Below are 19,329 nucleotides of genomic sequence, written 5' to 3' on the forward strand. Positions count from 1 at the left end.
AATTACCAGTGTTGCCATGGTAACGAAACTGGCAGTTCAGTAATCTTGACATATCTGTAATATGTTTTCACAAAAGAAATGCATTTTAAAATGTATGCGCTAATCTAGCCTTGGAACAACTGCAAAGTTAAATCCAAGTCCAAATAAATACTGCCGTATTTGTCGCATTCGTATAGATGTTAATTGTTCTTGTTTGTGAATAGCCAAGCATAGAATAACCTGTGAAGGTTTGCATGAGGGTAGAGTTGAATAACTGATTTTGTTTTGTGTTTCAGGGACAGCCTGTTGGCCAGTGTGATTTCAATATCCGGCTGTTATGCATAGAAAAGGAAATAATTTCTCCCAGGAACGAAAAGATGAAGACTGGACAGATTGACAAGACCAAGGAGCCCTACAGTGTCCGACAAAAGCCCTTCTATGACATTCATGCTTCACGCAAGGTATTGTAATCAACGGTGCTCTTTTCCCTTTCCAGTCCATTTCCCTCTCCATTTCTTACACAGATGGCACCCAGTTGAAGCAAAATCCAGCTTTTCAAACAAAGAAACACAGACGACCCAAATTCCTCACATATTGTTTCCTAAAATGAATTTGTTGAGCTAGTTGTGTCCCAGTTATATCCCTAGACGTTGTTTTCCAGGGCAACAGTAATTCATGAGCAAATTGGTCTGAGCTGGTGGGGGCAGACCAAGAGCAGCTGAAACACATCAATACACCAACTTCTTATAGCAAGCCCAGTCTCATAGAAGGAAGCAGGCGCCCTCTTGAGGTTGGGCCTAAGGGAGGGAACTCACAGCTACCTAGGCTGGGATGGATCATAATAGGTCTCAGGTGTGTGGTAGCTGTAAGCAACACCAGCAGCAACACTGCTGGTGTTGCAAACTCTGACTAGGAGGAAAAAACGAAACTTCACTTTATAACATTTTGGAGTGGTCGTCTCCTAGCATTGCTTTAATTAGCACATTAATACCATGAATAAACATAAAATACATTTCTATGTTTACTCAGATATATTTACTGTCTATTTTGGGTGATGTTTTTATGCTTTTGTCCTGTCGTACATCTTAATGGCCCAGGTTAGAGTACTGTGCTGTTCATAGGCTGCAAATGGCAGTGACTTTATTTCTCTCAAAAGATGTTAAGCCTCTCTCAAAGGCCTACTCTTGTACCCTACAATCAGGTCTGTGGGAGGTCAGAGCACAATTAGTTTCATGTTTTGCTCGGACAAGGATCAGTTGGGAATGTTGGCACTCCATATTCGGCGACGATCAAAGTGTTTGGAGGGGGTGAAGTTTTTGACATTTCTTCTGCTTTTTCCACTTCTTCTTCTGCCAACATTGATATCTTGGTGTTTTTCTGCTTTTGTGCAAAATTCCTAGTATGAATGGTTGCGTTACCTCTGGTCTAACCCTTTGCTATCGTCTTTTCTAAGACACTTTGTAAGGCATAACCTCTGCGAGCTTTGGGGTTCATGCTGATCGAGATTTTCTCGAAATGAAGTCAGAGCTGTCTGGTTTCTGACTGCTCTATTGTGTTTTTTCACTGGCCATCTGCTCCCCATACAGGCATATCTCTGTTGTATGGGACATTAAGAGGGAGAAGCTGGAATCTGTCTCATTAATTCATAGCAGCACAACTATCTACTTCATGGCATATCAACCAGAAATTCCATTTTGGGGATATTTCAGTCACAGGCTGGAGTTGAATGATAGCTTTTGTCTGTTGCTAGGCTCCTGTTTTTTATCTCGCACACTTACACATTCATGTCGCCATTTCCCCACCAATTGGGAACATTTATTCTTTTTGCTTCCTCCACTTTTCCAATTATCTTACAAAGAACCCTTTTAGTTTTACAGAATTTGTCCATCGGGGCAACCAGATAATATATTTTTGGAATTTCCCTCTTATGAGGATTGAGTGGACTTGGCTGACAGTAGCCAATAATTCTGATCTTGCTCTACAATTAATTGTATTCATGGCATGTTTAATTTAGTTTGATGTGATGCACACTGCTTCTTCATTAGTTGAAGAAAAACTGTGGCCAAATTAGATTTTCTTACATGAATCTGATATAAATCAGGCCCTTCAATTACAATTATCATAAATTACAAAGCTTGTGAAAAGAAATTGTGTGTAATTTGTTTTTTCATCATTGAATACAGCAAAATAAAATATCGAATTATAATTTTAAATATCTTCATAAACTAATAGTATTCGTTTTCGGGTTTTTAAAAATTGTGATATAAATTTTTTTAAATTGAAATTCAGTCACGGCTAATATTTATTGTGATATTGCTCGACAGACTGTGTAGGCCTGCCAAAACTAAATGTGAAGCAGCTGCGATAAGTTTTAATGGGGGGAATTAGATGTTATTGTCTTGAAACTAAAATGAGATGTGTTTATAAGGTTTTTCTGGGTATAAATGCTAGCAGTTGGTCATTTTTGCTTGTTGCTAGACGTCATGACGATATCATAATATTTAATACAATATATATACCTTCAGTTGCCCAAGATGTAAATATCTGCCAAGTTATGCTGCTAAGCTCATGACTGTGTTGAAGGAGTTGCCAGACAGACAAAGAGCTAGTGTATTATAGTAATATGCATTTTTATTTACATGTATTTTATATACAAGTACCCATGTTGTCAAACTCCAGTTACACCCACTGTAATAATCACCTGCAGGGAGATGGGAAAAGTTGCAGTGTCTAATATTGCTCTAACCTTAAATTCCTGCACTTAACTGTAGCTCTTTGTTTAAATGCTGCAGTTTTTTCCTGGTTGTTATGATGAAATCTTTAACTAACTGTCAAATATGCTCTTATCTCAACTTACTAATAAATGTTCACAAGTAAATTAGTTTGTTCTGTGCACTTGTACAATATTCTAAATATCATTTTGGGATGGCTGATGTTTCACAATAAAAACAAAAATGCACATTATTCTCAATACATTAAAGCAATTCTCTGGTAATTGGACTGAGAATGTATTCGGCAGAAATCTCTATATTCCCTTCGTGGCATTAGACATAAAGTCAAGACTGGAATTTCTGGTCATTTTCTTGCTTGCAATTTCCACAGAGGATCAGTTTACAAGGTAGAAATTCATATTCCCTCCTGGATTACAGAAAAGAGTGTTACAGTCTCAGCCCACTGGAAGCTGGCAAGTTTCCCTTAAGAGTGAACTAATCATAAAACTCAAGTCTAAGTTTTATTAACTTTTTGGTGTGTGACAGAACTTTTTCAAACAGGTGGTTTTTGACCTTGATGATGAACTCTTAAAAAATTAGAGCTTATTAGTCCTGAAACCTAGCAAAAATTTGGTGGTTATTTTTGGCAGGTATGGGCGTCAACAGAAGGTATTGTGTGGTTGAGCACCAATCAGAAATATATATCCACACATGCACAGTGCTCGGAAGAAGAACAAGAACAATACTAGTAACACAGTGTCTAAAGACACAACTTAACTTGTCTCTTTGCCAAGCTGTCTATTATGTCTAGTTACAGTCCGGGTTCATTCCTTAAAGATGTTTTTTCTTTTTTTTTTTTGTTATGCCTGAATGGTTCATAGGTCAGTTTTAAGGGGCTTAACAAACAACTACAACAAAAAGACAAACAGCCAATGTCCAAAGAAAGGCTTCGAAAAACCCTCAGAAAGCCTGTTGCTGAAAATTCAATAATAAAAAAAGTGTAGAAGAATTCAAGAAAATTATTTCATTTTTTTTAAGCTACTAAAATCCATGTTTTTAGTAGGCAAAAGAATGCAGAATTTGTTTTATTTTAATGAATAACATGAAAATGAGTTGCTGTTGTGAGCACATGAGCAGATGTCTTCTGGTGGAAAGGTCTGTCTGTGAGGGGAAGAAAGAGAAACAAGTTACATCTGTTCAACTCAATTAATTCCTCTTTAAAGTAGGAATACATTTAAACGGGCTTTTCTTCTTTAAATTTCTGTTTTTTAATTCATTTTTTAAAAAGCAATCATGCAGTGAGGCCTTTTGTAAAGCGTGCAGTAATTAAATGTGGTTCAAGGTGTATTCAGATTCAATTAAGTCACAGTTTAGTAACCTTAACATTAAAAAAGGATATTAGAAGGTCTAGGTTTGGCTGTGCCCTTTTTATAGAGTTTCTAATATCTCACCGTCATGTATCATATTTTAGGCCTAAGATGAATAAAGATCCCCTACAAAATACTAGAGGTGGGAATCACCATACATCCCACGATACGATATTATCACAATACTTAACGCACGATACGATATTATTGCAATTTTTAAAAAATATTTTGCGACATTCAGATTCTGTACATAAAGGTAAACTTTATCAATATTCATTTTATCTAATATCAAAGTCTCACACTCAGTCTTTCTCTCATTTTAGTTTTATTGTTGACAAACTGGACGGTTTGTATTACAGTCTAGTCCAACTTAACTGAATGCAACCATCTGGTACAATTATAGCTATTCTGAACTATGCAATTTGAAAACTATGCAGCCCATTCAGCAACTGAAGAATTTGAAAGTAAATTAAAACAAAATATAATTTTACATTAAATAAAAAAGTTTTAAACTTAATTAAAATAAAACATGTCTTAAATTAAAATAAGTAAACGGTCATGTTTATTGCTGCCAAAAAAAAAGTTAAACACATTTGGACAGTGAAGGAATGTCAGGATTCTTGCTCAGAAAAAGGATCAACATGCTCTGAAGTCAGAGTTCCAGTCCACAAAAACCTTTTTTGTAACAAAATATCGATTTCTGCTGTCCCTGTATCGATGCATTATTAGCAAACAAAATATCACGATACTACACAGTATCGATTTTTTTCCTCACCCCTACAAAATACTGATATCTCCAACACAGCTAGCATCTTCTCCCTGGAAACTAGAAAGTCATGAAATGGGGAAAGAAGAACCAACTTTCTTAGCTGAACACAATGTCATCTTGAAACACCTTTTTTTTTTTTCTAACAGATTGAATTTGGATAGAGACCTGAAAAATGGTTATCTGGATACTTTTTTTTTGTGCGATTGCAATCTTTTCACAGAGCACGAACCTAATCACACTGGGCGAGATTAAGGTTTAGAGTAGCATGCTGAATATAAAAAAAGCAATGAAATCGACTTCCCTTTAAAATGTAAGTAGAAAAGTGAAATAGATTTTAGGGCAAATGCTCTATAAAATCACTAGGGGTAGATTTTGAATGAAGGCAGTTTTGTTTGGTTACTTTTTGTTTGTGTGCTGCTGTGATGGCTGCTTTTCTCCTGCAGTTTCCTGATGACAAAATAAGTTGAAAAGTTGGACCGAAAGTATTCAGAATAGTCGCTTAGAATATCTGTTAGTTTGTGTGCAGTTCATGTTGTCCAATTGGCCCGAATAGTTTCCCTTGTTGGCAACATTGTGCTTTGCTTTAGATTTCACTGGTATTCCTATTAAATGGTCAGTGAGTATAAATTAGTAGTGCACTGATTGTCAGCAGTTGGTGACATATGGCCTTGAGGCTGCCTACACCTGATAAGCAGCTGCAGAATCTGTGCTGAGAGTTTAACCTAACATCATTTGAGTTGTCTGCTTTATACTTTAGGCTGTGAAAAAGGCGAACTGAAACGTGTGCATGTTTTAAATTAGACCAGGAATTTATCTCTGCAAAGCCAGAAGGAGACGGAGTTTCTACGTAAGGTTTTAACTAAATGGAAGCACTTTCAAAATTCAGTTGGAAAAAGTTAATCCCCGATGGTAGTGCTGCAGATGTGCGAGACTGAAGCAAGCTACACCAACATTTCTCTTGTTAAATAAAACTAGTTCATGGCCAGAAGGGCAAAGTTACACTTTCAGATGGCCGATGGCCAAAATGTGATGAGAAGCCTTTTTATTCTTTCCCGGCTCCCGTTCCTCAGTATTAATGGTTCTTGATTTCATGTAAACGTCCTCCCTTCATGGTGCTCTTGTTGCATTTCCCTGACTCATGAGTCAGAGTTCATGTTTGTCAGTCGGAGCAGGTATACTGTGGTGGGGCCGGAGGAAAGTAACGCCTCCGGAACAGCATGTCTCATTAGCTGAAGGCTGTCAGTCGGCTTTTCTGTTGCTCCCTGACCTCACACCTCTGTCAGTCGAGTCTCCAGCTGTTGGTGCTGAAGAAGCAAGCACTCAGGTTTCCATCTTTTTTTACCTCCTTCATGTGGGTGTTTTAACTTGGTTTAAAAAAAAAAACCCAACACAAACACGCTTTAATCACAGCTTAATATAAAGGTCCTCTGTGGTGATCTACCCAACATACTGGATAATGGGCAAGCTAGTAAGATCAAATCTACATTATTGACCTTCATATCTACAAGATTTATTCATCCTAATTAAGGCCAGAAAATTATCTAATTTGAGGCTGGGGGAACTCTAACGGCTCAGCTGCATGTCCCACCTACTTTATGAAATGCACTGCAAAAAAAGGAAGGAAAAAGTGTCAGCCTGCACCTAAGGCCATGGTAATACATCCTCCACGGTTAGGTTCAAGAACAAGCTGCACTTCATAACCTACGTCCTCACTCTCTCTCTTGCTGCTGTGCCTGCTGCTGCACCCACTCATAGAGGGAAACATGTTGACTGTTGTATAAGGGCTTATGCTGCGTGGAAGAACACACAACATGGACTGGATGACTAATGTTTGTTTACCTCAGTTGCTTTGAGATTTTTTAGTTTTCTTCAAAGCCTCCAAGACATTATGCAAGAGCTGATGATGCATGGCATATCTATACAGTAAAGGTCGGATTCACTAACGGGAAAGCAGCTAAATATGTAGCAAAATCAAGTGAGGCAGCTTCTTTTATTTGTTCTGCTTGCCTGCTCTCCTTCCTCCTTTCAGGCTCAGGGCGGATGACGAAACACGTGTCCTCTGGGTCAGGTCAGCAGGTGTTCTTGCGTTTCGCTACTCTGCTTTTAGGCTGCTGGTTTCTTCTTCTTTTTAAACCATGGTCATTTCAGGGTGTCCTTGTCCCCATCCATCCTAATAAAAAGCCAGCAGCACAACTTCTATTATGTTAAACTGATTTTTTTTTTTAAATAGAATTTTTAATCATTTCTGTGCTGTGAATTTTAAAGTCAAAATTGTGTTATTATTATTTTTTAATTTGTACAAGGACATAAAAACCTGAGTTATACTGCAGCTATTGCATTATTTCGTTTTACAAAAGAGGAAAAAATGTTTTTGAACATAACCATGGAAACAGCATCTAAGCTTCAAGCTCCAAGTTGACATTTCCCATGGCAGCTGCTGGCTGGCTTGAACCTGAAAGGTGAAATTATTACAGACACACTATAAATTCCTGTGAGGCCCTATGGACTACAAAATGTCACACTGTGTATCTGTATAGAGAATGTTTTTCACCCTCTTTCCAAAACACGATCCTATTAAATGCATCTGTTTCAGAAGAAGGACCTACATAAAGGTAAATATCAATAAAGTCTTGTTTAAATTGCTTATGTAATACATGAGTGATAATCAACAGGAGATGAGAAGCAGCCAATAGACGGTGCCTGTTCATTTAAAACTCTCACACGTGTACCCGTCTGTTTTGAAATGCCTCCATAACGTGTTTCAGACTAACTAAAAGAAACTGCCCCAAATACATTATTACTACTCACCTGTGTTTGATATGTATACAACATATGTGTTATATGTATGCAAACTGCCACATAAAATTTTTATGAACTTAAAAAAAAATATAGACATATTGTCTTCATGTAGGTAATCAACCAGAGAAATTTCGTGGTAATTTCTAGTAATTCAGGCCTTTGGAAGTTTCCTGGGAATATCATGCATCATTAGTTTTTACCAAGTTCACTCTCATCCCTTATAGAGGCATTTTTACAGGTCTCTGTTACAGAGTTTTTGCAGACACATTTTGAGTGTGGTGCATTCTCATACTTTGTAATTTTCCAGCAGCAAAATATACATTATTTAGTATAAGGTTAGTACTGCTACATTTGTTAGTATTAAAAGGTTGAATTGTATCCATTCTGTTTATGCATATACATTTTCTCCACAGCCCAATTACATATAGAAAGCAAGTGCAGTTGTTTTTCCTAAACAAGAAGGGTAGTCTAAAATATTTATGCTCCAGCGTGAAGCAAGAAATTTACTCAATTAATGATCCAATTAGTAAACAGAAGAAAAGGTCATCTGCAAATATTTTAATTGATTAGAATAGTTTCATTTTATCTGACAAGTAAGCCTCCCTTTTTCTTTTAGACTTTTAGTTGTCTAGTCATTGGACAAACACACAAATGGAATGACTTTTTGGTTAACGAGGATTATTTGCCAGTGTGAGCTGTATGCCTGATTGTTAGGGACATACGAGATGTGCCATTACCAATGGCCTGGGTTTGATTGTCTCTAGTCTACACACTCAACTGTCAAATAAAGTGAGCAGTTACTTAAATCAACCTTTTTCTGCTAAAAGTTAGTTGTTGTTTTTTAATGCTTTGGAGTATGCCTTTGCTATTCAAGGTTTTTGTTTAATATCAAAGTTTAAGGTCAGTAATAGTATAACCACATCTAAATCCTGACATGTAACTCCTTTAAACTCTTCTACACAAAGTCCGATCTTTTACCTTTCAGATATGCAGCCAACTCCAAAACCATCACACTCTCTTCTCTTACTGACAGCACAGCATGCTATCGGAGCCCAGTAAAAGGCTGCCTCCTGGTCATTGCCTTTTCACACTGACACTCTGTCTGCTGTCTGTATGAATGTGTCTGAGTATGTGGGCTGTGTTCAGCACTGCTGTGCGTTTGCAGTAGTCAGTTTATCTTTCCTGTCTTGGAGGCAGACCGGTAATGCGTCTAACTGGCAGTGGTGTAGCTTCAGCACAGACTTGGACTGGCTAAAGTCCCATCTCTTTCCTATGATCACTTAATTAATGCCCAAAATATTGATATTGCTCAAATATTGTCATTTTTACTGTCTCTTTGCAAAGGTTTCCACTGCTTGTACCAACTTGTAATTTTGGTTGGTTTTTTTTGGTTGTAACCAAGTCTTTAGACCCACTCCATACCCTTTTACCTCTTGACCAGTCATTGATCAATATGCAAGTATTGCATTACCTAACCATCAACAATACCTGGTGGCTTTTTTTTTAATAATGACTCACAGAGTTTGCTTAATTAGTTATCTATATTTTACAGATGTCCTCACAAAGAAAGCCCAGTAAATACAGTTACCTATATCTCTAAAATAGAATTCAGTCCAATGCAGAAATAACACTATCAGAGAGGTGTTAATGAAGCTCTGCGTTAATAGTTCTTTAGTCAATAGGGTTACTGAACCAGACTTAATATTATTCATTATTATGCTGAAAGTTTTTCATGATCTTGTAAAAACTTTTTCCAATTTTGTGGCTAGAAATGTTGGACCATGTCCATCAGTCATCAAGACACCTGTCCGGTTAAACCAAATTCCCCTCATAACACATTTTAATTTCACGCTGCGCCCTTGTGATTTTTCATCATCTTTGGCCTCTTCTAGTTTAATCGTCTAAGTGTTAATAATTTAGTTTTTTTTTTGGAAGTGTCAAATCAAATACAATCAATTTTATTTTTTTAAAGACACTGACATTTTCAAGACTGGATAACCATGTTTAACTCCAGGCCAGCCAGTGGTTTAGCTGCCTTGCACACTCTGATGTGGGCTTTTCATCTAATAGGCAACTGCACACAGCCTTTATAGAACCATTCACATTAGGGTTGAAAGGTTCCTCCAGCAACAGCCCCACAGTATGACTGGAATATCAATCCATCCTTTCCACCTTTGATTCAGCCCCCGCACCTAGACCTCCTTAGAGTAAAGAGGATGAGCAGGCTGCAGGAAAATACAAAGGCTTTAGGAAACGAAAGTGCTTAATAACAGTCCAGCTGTGGTGAGGAAGAGATTGTTATATTGCACAAAAAATAAGCCAGTGTTACTTTAATAAGAATGAGCTGCATTATCCTGAATGCTTTGATAATTTCTATAAAAACACACCATAAGATGCATTTTGCATACATTATCCTATTTCTACTCTTTATAAAATGTCACTGTAGATATTCTTCGTTACTTCATTACAAACATTCTGGGACAGATTCCTTATAAATATTTTCACACGTAGCTCTGTTTGGTCACTTGCAACTTTCGCAGTGGAAACATCAATTCATTTGTTTGTTTGTTTTTAGAAATTGAATAGTAAGAGTTCAGTACACCTTTAATGCCTCCTGGTTTATTTCATCTTGGTAGGACTGCACGGCATTTTGACTTTTAGTAGAAATGCACAGAAAATGTTTCTACCTTTTGTCAGTTTCATTTTACTTGGTATTTCACACAAGCATTTGCAGTTCAGCCTAATACAGTCTGTCATTCTTAACCACATGGGGATGGGTCATTCAAAGTCATCTTCTAGATCACAGCTGTAATTTTGACCAATGGGATATTTTGTGGAAGCAGCAGAAAAGCAAAAAATGGTGCAGATTGGATAAGACAACTGGATTAAATAAGAGTAAACTGTTAAAATCTTTACCACAGTAGTGATTCCAGGTTTTTTAGACCAAAAAATCCCCAAAGAAAAGCAATTTCACAACTTTTACGAAGGCTTCATTTTCAGTTTGTTTTTGAAGGTGAATCTGACTTTACTGCAGTTAAATGGATGAGAAATTATGGCGACACAGGTCGAAACGGTCCGATATCAAACTCCAAATGTATTTGATAAATTTGTTTGTTCTTCTCGGTTGACTGGTGGCATTTGCACATTAATTTCTCTGTCACTGTCATTTTTCTCCTTGTGCATCAAGTCATCAGAGCGTCAGGGCCATTACCTAGCTGGCTGTCAACAGCTGTCACTAGAGCTAAAATGATCAGTAGATCGAAACAAAAGCGATCTGCAACACTTACAGTATCCGCATTCCCAAAGGGCAAATGCCCAGTAGTCTTTTGGTGTATTTTCCCTCCTAAAATCAGCTGCTTTTATTTTTTATGTATCATGAGGTAGTGAGTATCTCTAAACGCTTTGGAGTGTTGGTCAAAGCAAACAACTTATCTGAAATTATAAAAAACGTATAATTTATGTGTATACTTTTCACAACAAATTATTATTAAGTTATTCATGAAAAATATTAGTTGAATTTCAGTTCTGGTGAACTGAAATGAGCTCACTGACATAATCTCTGTGCTCCCAAAAACATTCTAGTCCATCAAGGCATTGACAGAGGACCTGCGTGGTGTTCTGTGTGGTTTTACACTGGGATATTTGCAGTGTATCCTTTAGATGCCTTGGGCTTCAGGGTGAGGCCTCCTGCTTGTTCCTGCTTAAGGCTCATTGTTGTGTTTCTCAGCTCGTACCTGAGCCATTTTTGAGGTGTGGTAGGGCCTAATGTCCTGCTGCGGCATGTTGTTGCTCTCTGGCAGTGTCATAGTCACGGTTGGTCTGCCAGGACTGAAGGATTCTCAGCAAAGCATTGCATTCTTCACCAGAGAGCAGTGTTATTCTCTTCACCTGGGAGTGGTTTTACTGTTTCGGCTGGTGAGTGTATAGCTTCCAATAAATATCTATGTTCTGACCATTATGGCATTTTTATTTTATTTTATTTTATTTTATTTTATTTTATTTTACTGAATCTGTATATATTCAGATAACCTGAAATGACTTTCTCCTGTGTCCTTTGCTTATATAAAATATGCCTTTTACTCTGTTGAAGACGAATCACAGTAAGAAAAAGAGGGAAGCAGAGTAGCATACTTCATGTCATTTCAATCCTATCAGTATTTGCTGGATATCATTCATCACTGTGTCCCTTTGTGAAATGAGCTCGAACATGAAACACTGGTGAAGAAATTGGTCTGACTTCCATCACTCTGTCATTCAGTCTCTCTCAACCTGAGAAAAAGTGCTCTGTATATTACTGATTTATCTCCCCGAGCGTCTTCGTTGTCCTGTCTCTGCCGTGGAGTCTACGATAAAGTCCTGATCTCTTAATGGGGCTTTGCTATTCACCTTAACCTACTTGTCCCAGGCTCAGCTCTGTGTTTCCTTCCTAAAGAGGTTTAACCATAAAAGCAGGGTCGCTGCCCCCTCTCTGCATTATCACTCCAAGGAACTTCCTTACTGTAGGAGTACGTGTGAGTGGAAGTCTTCTTTTCTGCTCATCACTCCATCCAGGGTTCACTGTGCTTGCCGAAGGTGGTGGGTGGGTGTGCTAAGATGGCAAGAGAACTGAAATGGAACTCCCAGATCTTACCGCCTACGTGCCGTTCCTTCATAAAGACACCATTTCTTTTTAGTCTGGCTACCTGCCTTCTCCATGTCAGCATGGTTGTCAAGCTTTGTGTGATCTGCTGTGACTCATTCATCATTCTGGAGAGCACTGATGTTGCTCCACTTTCTTTGCAGATATGGCAGGGAGTGAACACTTTGCCGTTGCTTTAGATAAATGCATCTGCGCCCCTCTAAGGCTAATGACTTCTCTTACTTTCCTGGAACACATCGTCTGAAAAACGAAAAAGTATTTTGTGGAACTCCTCTAGTGGTATAATAGACATGCTATTTGAATGCAAATTCATCATCTTTGAAGAAGAACTGAATGCTGCTACACGCTTTATGCTGCAAATGACCCAAGGATCACACTATTTTCCATAGCATCCATATCACTGAGATCACCATTTCAGCAAAGGTGATGAGTTATTGTGTAAATCAAGTGGTATAACAGCAGGACAGAGATCAGTGGATGAACACAAGAATAGATAACCGCAAGAGGAGAATATTGATAATAGTCACACTCTCTAGTCCTGCCGTGCTGGTAAAATTTCATAGAAGCTGTCAGATTTTTTTTTTTATGCTACCAAATGGATAAACTTGACCACAAGTAGTGCAATGGAATGTTTTGAGGTTTTTTTTTCCATGAGTGGGTCCCCTTTTCATTTTTACTGTGCACACAAGTGTGTGAAAGCAGGTTTTTGCTTCGAGCTTTACATACTCCACTGTCCTAACTGCTGGTTGCAGCACTGTGGAAAGAATCGTAGCAATATGTGAGCAGTAGAGGTAAAAAAAAATAAATAAATACAAAAATAAAACTGGCTTTGCAGATGTTCAGTGGAAAAAGAAGCACCTCAAGGACAAACACTAATTATAAAGCATAATGTTATTTTAACCTTTAACTTCTAATAACAAGGCTGTCAGAATGTTTTGGCACCATGAATATTTTTTCTTTCAGTAAATAAAAGGTGATGAAAGTCTTTATTTAAAAATTACAGGAAAAAATAGTGCCATGCATGTGGTATAACAGGTAATTTCTATATTTGTGTCTTAATATCAGTATCTTTGTATCCCCATTTCTTTTTAAAAATGCAATAAGTGAATAAGTGTCCGTCTTCACAGCAGATTTTTTCTGATGTATTGTACAGCAGAATCTGCTCTCTTCAAAGAGAATTTTTGTGGCAGAGTATATCATCATAGATCACAGAGCAGCTCAATCTGTTGGTCTAATGCTGGACAAAATACTCAGGTCAGCGGGACCTTAACAGGAGAGACTGTCTATATAAGAATTCTATGGTCTTCTGGTTTTAACAGGCTTTTTGAGCCCTGCGCTGAGTGGAAATTTAGCTGTCTCATTCCACACTTTCTTGTATTTGTGATTGAGCTTATAATTTGGTTTGTCTCCAAGCAGCACCAGGACAGATGACAATCTCTCATCTCCTATACTACGAGTGTGTGTTAGCTCATCTTGGCTCTAATCATAGTTGGCAGTCTTCATATCTACTGAACACTTTGCTATCTCCTAGTCAGCAGGCACTTTACAATGTTCATGGCTGCTTATTGAAATGTCATGGCTGGACAATAAGTGGAGATGTATGCAGGCAATGTTAATTAAAGTTTAATGACCTCACTTTATTGTCTGTCATTACAGCAAAGACATGATAGAATATATTATAAAAGGTCACCCCTGTTCCACCTTTCAGTACCTTTCTGCATGGCTAAAATGCATTGCTTTCTGCTGTAGCACATCTTGATGGCTTTGATATGATACCTGATATCTACTGCAGTGCACTAATGCATTTGCTTTCTGTTTTATTGACCAAAGCCATTTCCTGCTTGCCGAAATATATTTACACTCTGCATGAACATACCAAATGCCAAAGATCACTGAAGGTTTGCAAAAACAGCATAAGAAGCTTCCTCCAGCATAACTACAGCAGATAATGATAACGCAGATTTTTTTGTTTTGTTTTGGAGTTTGTTTGTTTTTTAGTGACTGATTTATCATGTTACAATTTCATTATTCCTTTTTAAGATGGTTCCTAAAAAAACATCTGATGTTTCCATATTTTTTATGCATTTGCTCTTGGCCAGCACAGTGAATTAAAATACAATACTGACACAAAGATGTGGGCCACGATGAACTGAGAGGAACTGCAAAGAATTCCCTGTGGGTTCATCTGTATGAGTCACACCTCTCATAAATAGTCACGTAGCTGATCATTCATATAGTGCATATTTTTGCAACAGAGAGTGTGACATTTCTTGCTTTGCAAGCCCTCTTTCTCAGCTGATTTTGTATTTTCTGCTAGTGTTTGGCCCTTGAAATGCTTATATTCAGTTCTGCAGTGTGTAGCTGTGCAATCATATATTAGGTTTGACAACTGGCAGAATTTTCCATGCCACATGACACGTTTCTATATCGATTTCTCCCTTTCCCAGCAGTAGCAGCAGCATTAGTAGGTTTCGCTTCCTGCCACTGTGAACATTGACTTTATATTGGCAATATTTCACAGCGAGCACGACACTAACATCCCAACATCACATTAAAGTCTTTGCACAGTTTTATTTTTGTGGAAGGTTGATTTGCCACGCGATTGCAGTTTCATCTCGTTTCTCTTGTTCACTCTTGAAACATTTGTTTGAAGGTCTTGCATTTCAGTTTCTTACATTTTCAAATATCACTGAAGATGGAGTACTCGGCTAACCCTGGCTGGCCTCTTCACATTGACCTCCCCCCTGTCAAGCACACAAAAGCCTCAGTCTTCATTTTTATGCTTGACTGAACATGATTTTTTTTTTTTTTTTTGGGCATTTTATTTCTCTGCTTACAAAGTGTTTGGATTAAAGCAATTAAAAGTTGTTTAATTTTCACAGTTACAGAGTTGTATGCTTCCATTCTCTACACTAAAAAAACACATGGAGGCAGTACAAGAGAACATAGCTTATAGTGAACCTGCAATGAGGCACTATATTTGTACTGCAGAATATGCAGGTTTATGAAATAAATACACGTTTACTGTGCAATAACAAGAGTAGAGTATTACATGTTTCGTGGAAGGCATCCTAATAGGTATTAAACTAATTATGTTTTTGAGTTTTTCAAAAGTTTGCTTGAGTATTATGGATTAAAAAAAGTTAAGTTCTGCCAGGATTTCAGCAGATCAGTTGTTGGATCAGCCGAAATCCTTCTAAGCATCCACTTGAGAAATCTCATTCAGAGTGAGCTCATGAATCTGCTTTAACTACAAAAACTGCAAGCTTCTTTGCAACTCACCTTCACCCCAGCTTCTCTTTTCAGGATATATTTGACTGAATCAAGACCATTTGTCTTGCTCTGTAGTTGAAGAGGTGTGCTATTTCCTCTTTATGCTTTACATAGATATGTTTGAAACAGCATTTGGATTCCTCCATCAGCTGACTAAAAGGGGAAACAACTGACTATGCTATGGGTAATAAATAGATCTCTCTATGCCACTTAATGGACAGGCAATGGAAAAGTGGAAGCTGATGCTGGAAATCTTTAAGTCATACCAATAGACCGTATAAAAGATGGATGTAGCTACTGTGACATCATTCACCAGTTTTTTGAGTTTAATAGCCTTGAGATGAGATTTTTTTCCGTCACCATCTTGAAATGTGATTTGATGACGAGACATGTCTAACTGTGAAACCTCACACTCATTGGCTAATGGCTTTCAAACACAAGGTGAAAGCCAGTGAGCATATCTCTGATAGTCCTTGTTTTTGATGCTTAGATACTAAAACCCACACTTAATGAAACCGTGGTCCTTCTCCCCATTTCTCCTCATTACCCTCCATTGATGTTTCCAAGAGTCATCTAATAGGTAAACTGTGTTTTTACTGCAGCTCTGGAAGTGTTCAGTCTAAGAAACTACAACCGACTGTAGACGGGTAACAGTATTTATTTGAAAGACAGGACAACAATTTAAATTGCTCTTGAATTGGGAGATTTCCTCATATGTTCCCCAATGCAGCTGGTATATTCAGCATTAATTTAGAAATGCTAATATCCTTGCTGTCGTTGCCATGGCAGTTGATGTGCTTCATGATGTAGAAAATTTGCTTTTGCTGTACAATAACTGTGTCTCCCCTGGGCATCCCTCCTCAAGTATGGTGCCATTGTTCTCCTTTTCTTAGCAGCAGCTACAGTGGTTGGTGTTCATAGAAGAGATGAAATGCTGTCTTTCACATCATCTGGGACCTAGTGATTTCTTGCTATTTTTGTCCTTAACCTAGTCTGTCAAGTTATCTGTATTGATCTCTCAGAGATGCATTATCAGTCAAAAAAAGATTAGTGCTTAGTCTCAAGGCTACAAGAAGAAAATAACATATCAGGCTTGTCCTTGTAACTCTGAGTGATTTGCCAAATATAAGCCTTCCGGTTATGCTGAAACTCGATACTTCATTGCTTTTAGAGTGTTAGGTAAGTGTTGGCAAGCTCTATAGCTTTAGAAAACTTCATAAATCAATGTAATTTCCTGTAGTTTAGCTAAAGCTGTCAGTTGTCAATCTTATCATTTATCTGTTTTACTTGACTCAAACTGGGCTTTTTTTCTTGTTTTTATTTCCAGCTCCTAGAAGGCAGTTTCACATCCCAGGTCAGCCATGAAGTCGATGGGCTTATCTTCCAGCCATGTGGGGTAAGCCTTCAACAGAGTGTGACAGTTTGTCATTTTTCAAACCCTTAGTCCCGTTGCTGCAGGTTGATTGTCAGACTCTGCTTTGTCTTCCTACATGCACATACAAAAGAATCGAACAGCTTGTCACTACCACCCACCGTTTGTCACTCTCTGTGCCAGTCTTGCCCTCGGTTATTGTAAAGGAAACGGCAATACATGAATTCACAGGCCTTCCTGTAAGACAGTACGCAGTAAACTTGACACATAGTGTTTTCTGTTACAGCCTAAACGAACTTGGTTGAAATACGTATTTGTTTGGTGTTACGACAGCAGAAAATCCTATGGTGGTAACACTAAAACACCTCTTATCATCATCTGCGATCGACTCAAGGACTTCTAATCCACTGCAGTATATTCTACTTTTGCGGAATAATTTACAAACATTAATGCAGAAAGACCCTGGACTGAAGTTTTTATATTTTACAAAAACTTCTGTCCAATTTTTCACCATTACAGAACCACCATGGTTTTATATCGTCTACGCCAAATTCTGACCTTACCTTCCTAAAGTAGCAGGAGAAATCGAGACCGATCCGACCATGTAACATTTTTCCAGTCTTCTGTTGTCCAATTTAAGTGAATTGTAGCCTCTGTTCTTGTGTAATGGGAGTGGCACCCAGTGTGTCCTTCTGCTGGTGTAACACATCAGCTTCAAAGTTTGATGTTTTGTGCATTCAGAGATGACCTTCTGCACACAAGGACCGTGCCATATTAAATTGTCCATGAAAATACCAGTATAAATGTTTACATGATATAAATGTCATCCTCCAACCAGGCTGTGAAGAAGGAGACACGAAAAGCTGCTGATGTGTGACCCAAATGTAAAACAAGTGACTCCACTTGTTTAACTAAAGGGTTAAGCAGTTATTTTATACTTAAAAGTTCCAGACAAAACACTTCCTAGGCTACTTTTGTGCTTGCATTTGACTTTGTGCAACAGTAGTGACAAAGCATATTGCACTAATGGTAGCTTGTGGAAATAGATTTATGCTTTGAAATAGGTAGTGTGTCATCAATGACAGCAGCTCACTGAAAAACAAGGGTGAAAAGCCCTTCATTTTGTTGGCACTAATAAATAAATGCTCCTGCCTGTAAGCTACAGTCATGATAATGTTGCTCCGTTCTTTTTTTTTTTTTTAAAACGATATATTATAATAACAATATAATTTATATTTTATATATATATATATATATATATATAGTTATATATGATGATATATATATATATGATAGATAGATAGATAGATGATAGATAGATGATAGATAGATATTATATATATAGATTTATGAGGCATAAGTATCATAATCACACTATATCACATTCCCCTGCTGCATTCATTGGATGTAACGAGTGTTTATTTGAGTTACTGTTCCTTCCTGTCAGCTCCAAGCAGCCTGGCCATTCTTTTCTGACCTCTGACAACATCAAAGCATTTTCATCCAGACAATTGCCTCACTGGATATTTTGTCTTTTTCATTCTCTGTAAACCCTTGAGATGGTTGTGTGGGAAAATTCGGGTAGATCAGCAGTTTCCGAAATACTCACACCAGACAGCCTGGCACCAGCGACTACGCAACCATTCAAAGTCCCTTAACTTGAGTTGGGGCCATGTTGATTGGCTGATTAGGTATTTGACTTCACAAACAGTTCAACATGCGTACCCGATGAAGTGGTTGGTGAGTGTATGTTGACTAGAGGTGCAAAAGTTGCAAGTTTGTATTGTGACACCCCACACTGGCCACGTGCTTATTTAGCTTATGCTGTTTAGTCATGTGGAGCTGTTAATGCCTGGTTTAAAATAGGCCCGTCTGGTAAAAGCTGGAATGTTTGTTAGAGAGTGAAGGGCAAATAGATCAGAGTAATAGAGTTTTAGATAGATTTTTGTTTATTTTGTTTATAATATACAGAATGACCCTGCTGCCAGGTCGCCTCTGATAGCATTGATTGCAAAGTGCAAAAAGAGAAAATGAAATCCATTTGCAATCTTATAATCCAAAGTGCATGACCAAGTTGAATGTTAGTATTGTCTAACTAAATGTAGCTATGAATATTTTATTGTTTTGAGTCATGTACCAAGTAATGTTTTTGCTGTTTCGTATTCTGGGCACAATTTCGAGCGGTGAGGGAGTTTTTCCTAATTACAACAAGAACAGCAGAATGTTCTTGGCCGGATTGAATCCAGCTTGTTTTCATGTAAAGAACTGGGCAGCCATCAGTTTCATTACAGGGATAATTGGTGTTAATGTTTTTTTGTTTAGACACCTGCTTATCTTTGGTTTTGACTCTGGAAATATTTACCATGTGTGAGTGAGTCAAAGGTAAATAGCAGGGAATGCAAATTTTACTTTCCAGTTTT

At 37.8% G+C, this 19,329-nt stretch overlaps 1 protein-coding gene across 1 annotated transcript in view; it reads left to right on the forward strand.

Moving 5' to 3' along the window:
• The window catches only part of rngtt (RNA guanylyltransferase and 5'-phosphatase), a 109,693-nt gene that overhangs the window by 45,800 nt on the left and 44,564 nt on the right, over positions 1-19,329 (forward strand). The window contains exons 11-12 of the mRNA XM_005935401.3: positions 276-440; positions 16,865-16,933. Coding sequence (XP_005935463.1) covers positions 276-440; positions 16,865-16,933 — 234 coding nt within the window. The remainder of the gene's footprint in view (positions 1-275; positions 441-16,864; positions 16,934-19,329) is intronic.

Source organism: Haplochromis burtoni, unplaced genomic scaffold (assembly GCF_018398535.1).
Source record: "Haplochromis burtoni strain Fernald_Lab_line unplaced genomic scaffold, NCSU_Asbu1 Contig_92, whole genome shotgun sequence".
NCBI classification, from domain to species: Eukaryota; Metazoa; Chordata; class Actinopteri; order Cichliformes; family Cichlidae; genus Haplochromis; species Haplochromis burtoni.